Consider the following 11370-nt stretch of genomic DNA (forward strand, 5'->3'; position numbering starts at 1 on the left):
TTTCTTTACTTTCTGAGCCCCCAAGGTCTGGAACAGCCTGCCATCGGAGGTGGTTCAAGCACCTACATCGAACACCTTCAAGAGCAAATGGGATGCTTATCTTGCTGGGATCCTGTGACCCCAGCTGACTTCCTGCCCTTTGGGCGGCGGGCTAGACTCGATGATCTTCCAAGGTCCCTTCCAGCCCTAATGTCTATGAAATCTATGAAATTAAAATAAGTTTATGAATTTTTCTGTAGATAGAATCTAATTATTGGAGGGTCGCATTAAATTCAAAGTTGTCTTGTATTTGGGTAAATGTAGTTCCATGTTTACCCTGACTAAAATTAGCACATGTTGAAATAGATTGAGTTGGATTTATGTAGCCTTGACTCAACTGAGAAATTTTAGTTGTAATCTAGTCTTTTTATTGTATATATTCTCTAGATGCTGTTACTTAATTGCTAATAAGGTTCTCAGTTTTACAAATTTTCATTATGGGGTACTTTTCTAAATCTCTTCACCTTCAAAAATCCGCTTTGGAAAACACAGTTCTGTTTTCTTCTCTGCTTGGTACCATATCAGTTCATTAAACTTGTGACTAACAGTAGAGTGTTCCTTGAAGGAGTCTGAGCACTTTCACAAGTTCAAAGTCTAACGGGTGTGTTAAGGTCAACAAGTGAAAATTTAAAAAAAGGGAGGGAGGGCTTGTTGCTATAGTGGTTATCGCTGTGAATTTTTATCAGTGTGTACTATTTTGTCACTTTGTCAGTACACCTTTGAAGAACACCTGGGCTTAAAATGAGTAATTTGTTTGTTAATGGAGGTTTAGTTCACAAAGGTGCCTAAACAACACTGGTGTTGCTGCAGTGTGTGTTAGTACAGATTCCTGGACTGAGATTTGCAAAAATGAGTGCCTCAAGATAAGCTGTCAAAAGTAAATTGGAATCCCTCTGGCTTCTGTGGGCTCTGCTGGAAGCTGGGCTTTCCTGAAAATTAGGAAAGCTAATTTGGATATCTTATTGTGTATTCAGGTTCCTGCAATATAGGCTCCCACTTTTTGGAAACTTACCTTGTTAACCCCTCCCTCTCCTTCCCATTTACAGTTGTGCATTGTGCTGCAGTCCCTCCGTTCATCATTAGGCCACAAAAATGTTGATGTCTAGTTTTAATTGTGCCTGGTCTATGATTTTATTATAGACTAAATTTCTTTTTGTATTGGCATAAAATGAATTTGGTCTCATACTAATTGCTTCCCAGTGTTGGTATGGCTTAATACGCTAATTAGCATAGAAAAAATAAAACTGCTTGTGCAGTCATACTAGAAAAGTCACCCTTTGAAATCTTAGCGAGACAAGTGCAGGTTGGCAGAGTAGAGGGCCTGGGCCTCACTTGGTAAACAGTAACTCTTCAGGTGCTCTAAAATATGAAGTGTATGTGTATCACCTGGAAGGTCTTCAGAAATGCAGTAAGAGGTACGAGCAGGAGGGGAGGTAGAGAGAACTTTTCACCTCCGATCAAATCAAAATCTCCCTGGCTTAAACAAGAACTGCCTTTTCCTGTTGAGTCAAGTCAGAACTGCAAAGTGCTGATGAAGTTAAGCACTTAAGTAAATTGCAATAACTCATGTGTATTAAACGCTTCTCCAGGTTGAAATTATTTCTGATTTCCAGTGTAACTCTTTGCTTTTATCACTGCTGAACACTTCAGCCTCATGTTAAATATTTCAGTCTCCATTAAGAAAAAACAGTTCCTTTTGATGTGATTTTGTTTTTGTTATAGTAAAAGTGCAGGGCTGCCAGTTAAGTTTGGATAATACCTAGAACTAGAATTAACTGTAGTTGCTTGACCTAACTAAAACGATTGATATTTTAGAATTGTGTTCCAGAGATTTGCTGCGTTATGCTGGCATATGGATGATGATTCAGTCTTCACAATTGGATGGATTGCTTTTGAAATTTGTTTGTATGGAGGGAATATTCTCAAGCTTTAAGACATCTAATAGCTTGTACTGGAGTAGAGTAAAGTTGCCAACTGAAACTTTCTAGTGTTGATCAAACTAAAAGCACTAAGTTTGGTCGTGCATTTAATACACTTAATATGAAACTCCACTCTGTCAGTTTGCACTGCTGTTGTAGGGATTACGGGCAGTTCATTGCTGAGATTTATGCCATGTGCAGACTGCACAGGGTAAATAAGTTGCTATTATAGAGACAATTGGAGCTTTGATGGTTTAGGTCTCTCTTGGGAAGTAGGAAGGCTGCCTTGAGCCCTTTAAGAAAGTGGGGAGCCTAGAACTCCGCAGTCTCCTGCTTTCTGGTGATAGCTCTACCCACTAATTCATTATATAATAAGGTGGGCACAGCCATGCTTTTGGGGAAAGAAGGAATTTTGGCTACTGTTAAGGCTTGTTAGGTGTGATGTGACCATACCCACCAGATCAGGCCCTGACAGGGTCTTGGGTGGAAGTTAGGCACTACTCTGTCTTGTTTCTGGATAGTGATCTAGCTTAGGCTGGAACCAGGCAGTTAGCTGTATAGTCTGAGGTGCTTCTACTTGTATATGGAAGCCTAGGTTTAGATGCATAACCTTTCTGGGTCCAAATGTATAGACTGAAGGAATTTGTGCCTAATGGGTTTCTCAGGGTCTTTCTGGAATCCTTTTTTTGGACTCAGCGAGCAGAATTTTATCTCCTAAGTCCCATTTCAGGTACCCAAGGTTCTGATTTCTGTGTAGAATCAAGTAGATGGTAGAAAGTTCCCTTGCAGTGTGGAGAGATCTGCTGCAGTTCTCCCCTATAAGAACAGGAGCAGAACAGAAATCCACTGAAATTGAACTACTGCTTTTTATTGTTCAGAGTAGTGTATATTTGTTTCCATGACTGATGCCAGTATAAAATATTCTTTCCAATGCCATTTATGAAGTACTACAGGCTCTCAGCATGCAGCTAGAAGAAAGGTCACAAAATTGTTTGCCCTCTAACATATTTGATCCTGTGCTATATTGTACTGTTCCTAAATTATCTTTCCTGGTGACAAATTTCTTATTACATTCCCATATTTTACAGGATACAGACAGCAATATACACAAAGTCGAAAATGATGTCTTAATACAAGAAGTGAAACAAGATGACTCTAAAGAGGTTAGTTTAAATATCTTTATAGAGATATGTGTAATATCTAAACTTTAATTTTCTAGCTTATTGACATTCTTAAAATCAAAAGTTAATGTTTCTAGCCAATATATTGAAAAATTAAGCAATGTTGGTTAGAAAATAAACACACAGTTTTTTAGAAATTTATTTCTTGTTAACAAAAGAGACACAGGGCATGTTTACACATTCGTTAATGCACTTTTGCTAGCACACATTAAGTTTAGTACCTCCATTGTGAGGCACTAGAAAGAATCTCATTAGCCTATATTAATGTGCATTAACAAAAGTTTACAGGTTGTTTTTGTTACGGGGTGTAGGTTGTAGCCATGTTGGTCTAAGGACATAGGCAGACACGGTTCTTTGGGTGAATCTGATATCTTTTGTTAGACCAATTTAAATAGTTGGAAAAAAAATTTTAAGCAAGCTTTCGGGTTTAAAAACCCTTAGTCAGGCTGAGGAAGTTTCTGCAGTTGGTGCGTGCTCTTCCTGGATGGAATGAAAAGTAAAGAAGCCAGAGGCCGGGCTGGTTTTTTTGAGACGCTTTAATTTGCATTAAAATAAGCTAATGTGCATTAAAGTGCACTTGTAGATTCACCCACATTTAAGCAAAAGATTCAAAATTCATGGCTGCTAAAACACCCGGTTAATTTACAACATTGTAAAATACTCAGAAAGATAAACATTTTTTTCCTCTTTAAACCAGTCTTGTCTCTTTACAATACAAAAAAAAATGTCAAATGGAACTAAAATATTTACTTTCAAGCCATGCTAAAAAGCAAGGAAATATAACTGAGCTGAAAAAATTGCTTCTATTACCATTCAAGTGGATTTATTTTGGGGCTTATCTCTTAGCTCAATAGTCTTGTTTCAACAGCACTGGAAATAATAATTCTTTTTGTATGTGTCTGTTCTCATCATAAAGGAATGCAGTTTTTTTCCAGCAAACCTAAGCTTTTTTCCTATGCCACTCCATTTATTCATGCATTAGAAGGCAAGTAGTGCTTTCTGCATGCTTATGTGACACACAAGTATAAATTTTTTTAATTTCTTTGGTTTTAGATTATTGACAGTATTATAGAAGAAAGCCAAAAGGTACAACAGCTAGATGATGATCATTTGGTTTCCAAAGGAAAAGAACTAAATCAAACTTCAGATACGAGCACTTGGATTTCTGGAGCAGATATCCTTAGTAATATACCAGAACTATTAGCTGCAAAAAATGCATTACAAGAAGATACTCAAGAGCCTGTGAATCAGAGCGAGTGTAAGGAAACTGAACTAGAATCCGGGAAACTTTTGTTTTCTTCTGATCATCCCTTTGAGCAACAAGAAGGTAAAACCACTAATAAACTAGCAGAAATAATAAACTCAGCTGAAGAACTTAAAAATGCTGAAACAGAAACAACAGAAGAACTATCTAAAAATGAGGACATAACTGAAGTAAAACAGACAGATATTTTAGAACAGGTGGCTTCAGAATGCTTACCTACCAAAGATCTTGCTACAACAGAAGAATTGCCTCCAGCCAAACCCCGCAGGCAGCTTACTGTAGAACCTGACATAGTTGCTAGCACGAAGAAACCAGTTCCAGCACGGCCCCCACCACCAGCAAGCGTTCCTCCTCCAAGACCACCGCCACCAGCACGGCCTGCTCCACCCCCACGGAAGAAAAAGAGTGAACTGGACTTTGAGGTGCAAAAATCATCTGGATTAGATGGTAAGTAGTCACGTTAAGGTGCTCTCTAGTTTAATCCAGCAGCCTCTTATCGGTGCAGTTATCCTTTTTCTGCTTTTTGCTAAAGCCATCGGTTGTTAAACTTGTTGACTTCTCTGTGCGTCTTTAGATGCACTCAACTGAACAATCACAGTGGGATTTTAAAAGTACTGATAATTTAGGAACACAAGTCCCATTTAAATCATCAGTAGAACTGGTCCTTGTTAACTCATATAGGTGTTAAAATAAAAATCCTGTTCCATGCTTCTTACAGAATTTCACCTTCGTGCTTGTTACATGGTAGAAAGTGGAGGAAAGAATATTTTCAGTCTTGTAATTTCACTTTGCACATTTGTAGCATTGTGATCAGTGTTACTATTTTCTGTGTTTGGCTGTTCCTGTGATGATCTCTTATGCAGCAACAGGAGGCTAAAAGGATTTTGTTTTGCCCTTTTTTAAAGGGATTATAAAGCTACAAAATGGCGTTGACTCAAAAGTATTTTTAATTGACTAAATATTCAGTATTTGGGTATGTATTTATAATAGATTTTTTAAAATATCTAACATACTTATGACTTCAATATTTACCCGAGTTTTGTACCTACAGGATATGCTTACTAACCTTGACTGCAGCTGTGCATCTGTTATACCAGATTATGCTAGGTAACAATAGTGTTCTGCTGCAATTGGAATTACTCAGCAGTAAGAACGGTCAATCTAAAATTGTATCCAGTTCACAAAAACTGCATAAACAAGCCTTTGGAGTTATACTGCATCAGAAATGTCTTTCAAAAATAAGCGTTAAGTAGAACAAGAAGCATCTTCCTTGATCTTATGTATCCTTTCTTTTCGCCAGATCTGTTTTTAGGGTCCCTCATATTTATAGTTCTGGCTTATGCTACCGTATTCATAAAGCATGCACTGTGGGGGACATATGTTTTAAAGGTGGTGGTATCAGTCACGCGCTTTCATCTTCCATCAGTTCCAGTAACTGTTTTCTGTAAGTTTGATGTTTAAGCAGGGTACCTAGCTGGTGAAGCAGTTTTTTTCAGAGGAAAGCTAACCTTCACTCCAGTAAACGGGGAAACTGCGTAAGAATCAGCATGTCACAAGTCAAAATGTATAGTTCAGTTTCTGTATATGTTTTTCTTTAAGCTCCTCTGCCGAAGAGGAGATGCTGAGGCTTTAATGCGGTAACTGTATAATTATAGCTACTGATTATTTCTTTTTTCTACTGCTGTTCAAAATTTTAGAAGACCTTTGAAAGCTTGTACCATAAATCTTTGTTTTCAGAGATGTAGCCTTGTAATAAATTTTTCTTAGGTTCAAATTGGTGTGTCCAAGTTTGCCAAGTAAAAATACTTTTAACAAGCACAGTGTTTATAAACGTAGGTTTGTAAGAGAGCTTGCAGAAATTTCTGTAACATACAAGGCTTTATTTTTTTCCTTCTAGAATAAGAGAATTAAACATAGCAAAGGCTAGAAACTCAATCCTTCAGTGACAGATGTTTTGCTTGATTAGTCCACTGTGGAGACCTGTCTTTTTGTAAGATCTTAGCTTCCAACTTGTCCAAGTTAATTTGGCTTACTGGGATAAAGTGGTGCTGGTCACAGCTGGAACTGAAAGGCACCTAGACCGTGTGTGGGTAGCCATAGCGTATCCTTCAGAATGGGGCATAGGAGTGTCCTGCATCTGGCAGGGTTTGTAAAGAGACTCTGGGGTGGTAATGAATGAGTGTGGTGGCAGTTAGCGGAGAACCAAAATGGGTCATCACATCTGTTGGTGCTAGAGATGTAAAGGGAACCAGAAAGGCAGCAAGCTGGAGGTGGAATACAGAAGATCCTTTCTGCCCATATTGCTTAGGACTGCCAGGAGCAGTGCACAACATAATTATGACCACAGGTATTTCTCCAGAGGTGGCTGTTGCACACTGGCGAGTTCTCAAATTCTTCTGCACGCACAGATGGGGCCTTTATATAATGTGGAACCACTGGGCAGCAGAATTTTATTGTATTAGCATTTTTTTTATTGTGTTGGGGAAGTGATATGATTTTTCTTTTAAGTTAACCCACCGGGGAGTTTACCTAAGAAAGTTAGAATCAGGGAGCTAAAAAGAACAGCTTTGTAATCAACTTACTTCTGCCTGCTGGGAAGTGTTGGTTGTTCTTACATTTTGGGAAATGTTTTGTGAATGAGAATTGGTACGGTCTTGACGTGGCATCATATAAGAACATATGTGAGAGAGTGTTCTGGAGAAGTAGCTTGAAATGCAGTAAGAAAACACAGGACTAAATTGTGGCCTAAATACAGCACTGTTGCAGGTGAGCATGTCCAAAAAAATGTTTAAAAGCCACAAAGAAGACAAGGGTCACCCTATTGTTGAGAGTAACATTTTGGTCAAATCATGTCTGAACACTTTCCCTTCAGACTGTAGTCATGCTGAAATTAGCCCCCACATAGTAAATATTTTTTTGCCCATTGTATTAAAAAGCCTTGTTTTATTGTTCCATCAAAGCATAGTCAAATAAGTGCTAGCAATTCTTGTGCAAAGTACAGAGCAATGAACTGTGTCCGTGCATTACCAAGTGGATGAAGCAACCTGGCCTGCAGATCCCAGCAGAACGATGCCCAGTCTATATCTCCAGCCTACACAAGTTAACAAAAATGAGTGTTGCTGGGACCGAGAAACTTCACTTTGGGCATATTCCTTCCCCCGACCTCTCCCAGTTTTGTGCATGGGGGAAATGTTCATGAAATATAAAATTGGCAATTTGGATTATCAGCAGCCTTTGACGTTTCTGTCACTCTGCAGAATATATTTTATTAACTAATATAACTTTGATTAAATGGCCAGTTTGGGGGGAGTAGGATCAAGTGCACTGCACCTTTTTATGATTATTTTCCTAGCAACACGTACTACTTCTTAACAAGAAGTCTCTTTGCAGTTTCTAGAGAGAATTTTACAACTGGTGGTCTGTTAGCTCCAAGTACAGGGGCAGAGTGCATGACCAAAGATTCCCAGCCTTCTTTGGATCTGGCAAGTGCAACTAGTGGAGATAAAATAGTTACTGCACAGGTAAATGAACTATTATTAATCTGTATTTTTGTATCAGCTGAAGAACCTGTTAATGTATCAGGACTCCATTGTGCCAAGCACTGTGCACTCGCAATAAAAAAAAATGGCCTCTGCCTCAAAGCACTTGCAAACTAAGTCTTTTTTAAGACTGTTTATTAAAGAATTTTAAGTTTTCTATGGCGCTAGGTCATTTAAACGGTCACTTCCATACGGTAAATTCTGGAAAACTATGTGTGTTTGTATGCATATGTGGTGCATTCAAAACCTAATGCAGGAAAGTTCATAATTAAGGTGATATCACCGATAGGAGAGAGAGCATTTCACAAGGATCTGGTCTCCTAGAGTTGACTACAGACAACAGCAAACTTAAATGCTTTCAATTCTTTCCTCTCCAGCCTCTCGAATCCACCCACCTGCATCTGATCTAGTTCTCTCAGGATGGCCCAATACAAAAGAAATAATTTATCAGTCTCTGAGTGCTTCTCTCATCTGAATATTATTACTTTCAGTCTCTCAGTCCACCTTTTTTCATCTGATTCTATGGTGGATTTTAAGAAGTCCCTTGGCATCCAAATTGTGGCCAGGTTCCTCCCTGGTATTAAATCCACTGTAGTCTTGTGAATTAGTTTGGTACGTAATTTCCATAGAAAATGAGAACTGGAAAGAAACTCACTTATTCCAGCTCAGAGGTAACTAACTGTGCACACACAGAGGAAAGCTATTTAGAATATGTGGGAAATGACAAGAGGGATCATGAGATCCAGAAGTGTTGCGCACCCACAGGTGCTCAGCATTTATGAAAAGCAGCAGAGTAGATTTTAAATATTGTGTTAAGTTGTCTGTCTGTTTTGGCATTCAGAGTTCTTTGATTTCAGAATACTCAAAACTTTTTATTTATAAATGTATCTACTTGTATTGGAAAATGGGTACAATTGTTTTCTAGAAATCTCGTTGATAAGGTCATTGTTACTTTCCAACATTGGAATTACAATGAAATTAATGTGTTTTATATATATAAAACTACAGGAAAATGGGAAAGCAGGCGATGGAGAAACAATTACAAATGAAGTGCTTGGACCACAGCGACCCAGATCTAATTCGGGAAGAGAACTTACGGACGAGGTATGAATGGGACTTTGGAGCATAACACTTCCTCAAACCGGAAAAAAATCAAGCACAAGATGGATTGTGAGAGCGAAGATTCATCAGTCTTTGTACATTGTTGAGCTATGATATACTGTGGTGAAACATGAGAAGTCACATTTACCTGTGTGCTTATCTTGTCACTCATGGCCAGGTTTGAAGGCCTCTAGGGGTAGTGAAGTGGAATTCAGGAGTGTTTGGTTGCGTTTATCCTAGGAGTTACTATAGTTACTTATAACTTCAGGGTTTTTTGTGTGTATTGTTGGCATTCAGTCATTATCAAATTCCTCTTCACCCATAAGTCAAAAGCTGTCTTGCTGTCAGGATGGCATTCTTAATTTTCAGTGTATTTCCTCCTCCTCCTCTTTGTTTCTTTTACCATATTACAGTACCTTAACTTGGTACAACTGGGTGCCTGTACACAAGCAGCAAGTTTTCAATTGTATAGCAATGCTAATTAGGACAGCATTGGTTTCCAAATATTGATTAGAGAATTCGAAAGTAGTCGAATTTGTTAGAATGTTGTAAAGCTGCAGACAAATTCTCTGCTCTGCAGTTATGTTTAAACTTCTGTTTTGCATATATAAAAGTGTAATTCTGCTCACACTAAGTGTAATATTTTCATAAGCGTCTTAAGAAGGTAAGTTTCTTTTCAACTCAAGGCTGTGTTTAAAAACATTGCTCCTGTGATGTAGTAGTTCAAAACATTGCATCGTGTAGACTGAGTAAAACAAGTTCACACAGTAATGTTTTGCATTACAAATCAGTTGTTTATGCTTAAGAACATTTATTTTAAATCTAGGTCTTGAACTTCTTGGAAGCCTTGCTAATATCAGGCATTCTATATTGTTATCACTGCAGGAAATTCTAGCCAGTGTAATGATAAAGAACCTTGATACAGGTGAAGAAATACCTTTGAGCTTGGCAGAAGAAAAGTTGCCCACAGGCATTAATCCCCTGACTTTACATATCATGAGGAGAACTAAGGAATATGTCAGGTATGAGTGAAAATAACATTTAATTTCTCCTTGGTAACCTGGGCTGTTTTACTGTGGGCCTGTTCTAACATTGGTTTTTTGTTTTTGCAGTCATTTTGTTTCAAGCCTTTTTAACAGAAGTGAGGAAATATGTTTCAGTCTATTTGTTTGACATGTGTTTAACCTGAGTGCCATTGCCTGGTTCTTCCTGACGTTGCCATGCTCAGGCCATGGCAATAGGAATGAGCTGCACTTGGACAGGGAACTGTCCAGCAAAAGTCCAGCTGGTTACTGTGTTAGTGCACCTGAATACAAACAAAGATGCCCCAGGAAAAAACTGCCCTGGATTGGAAACAAAGTAAAATTACCTGGGTTAGTGTAGATTTACCTCAGTTCAGGGGGTTGTACTTATGGCCAGTTGTGGCTTTTCTCCCCACCTTGGGCCAAGTGAAGTTGCAGGTGGTTAGGTGTCTAAAAATCAGCCAAGTGCTGTGTGCGTGTGTGCATGTGTGCCGAGAAAAAACCCATCATCCACTGGCTAACACATCCTTTGCTCATTTTTTAGAGCACACTTAATATTTATCCTTTCACAAATTTGTTTTAACAACTTCTTAGGCATATGATACTATAATATAAGCAGCATTTAACTCGGGTTATTGCACGCACGCCTACTGTCACTCCTGACCTGAGTTAAATGCTGCTTATATCATACAGTGTCAAAGGCCTTCCTAAAGTCCAGAAAGACTGTGTCCACTGCTACCCCTGCGTCCAGTTCTGGGCACCGCACTTCAGGAGGGATGTGGACAACACGGAGAGGGTCCAGAGAAGGGCCACTGGCACGATCAGGGGCAGCAGGGCAGGCCCTATGAGGAGAGGCGACGGGACCTGAACTTGTTCAGCCTCCATAAGAGAAGGCTGAGGGGGGACCTGGTGGCCTGTTACAAACTAGTCAGAGGGGACCAGCAGGCATTGGGGGAGTCCCTGTTCCCCCAAGCACGACCAGGAGTGACCAGGAATAACGGTCGCAAGCTGGCAGAGGGTGGATTCAGACTAGATATCAGGAGGCGCTACCTCATGGTCAGGGCAGCTAGGATCTGGAACCAACTTCCAAGCAAAGTGGTGCTGGCTCCTACCCTGGCGTCTTTCAGAGGAGGCTGCATGAGCACCTTGTTGGGGTCATTTGACCCCAGTACTCTTTCCTGCCATGGCAGGGGGTCGGACTAGATGATCTGCTCAGGTCCCTTCTTACCCAACCAACTGTGAAACTATAAAACCACCATCTATGTCCACCTAATGTCACTCCTGGCCTGTGTTAATGCTGCTTAT

General features: G+C 39.4%; 1 protein-coding gene across 2 annotated transcripts in view; it reads left to right on the top strand.

The window, feature by feature from the left end:
* Window positions 1-11370, top strand: part of WDR44 (WD repeat domain 44) — a 48423-nt gene that overhangs the window by 13836 nt on the left and 23217 nt on the right. For both annotated transcript variants that reach the window (XM_019521266.1, XM_019521267.1), the window contains exons 4-8: window positions 3047-3121; window positions 4193-4850; window positions 7794-7924; window positions 8951-9046; window positions 9929-10065. In XM_019521266.1, coding sequence (XP_019376811.1) covers window positions 3047-3121; window positions 4193-4850; window positions 7794-7924; window positions 8951-9046; window positions 9929-10065 — 1097 coding nt within the window. The remainder of the gene's footprint in view (window positions 1-3046; window positions 3122-4192; window positions 4851-7793; window positions 7925-8950; window positions 9047-9928; window positions 10066-11370) is intronic.

The sequence above is a fragment of the Gavialis gangeticus genome, unplaced genomic scaffold, assembly GCF_001723915.1.
Source record: "Gavialis gangeticus isolate Ggan-Ray unplaced genomic scaffold, GavGan_comp1, whole genome shotgun sequence".
In the NCBI taxonomy this organism is placed as follows: Eukaryota; Metazoa; Chordata; order Crocodylia; family Gavialidae; genus Gavialis; species Gavialis gangeticus.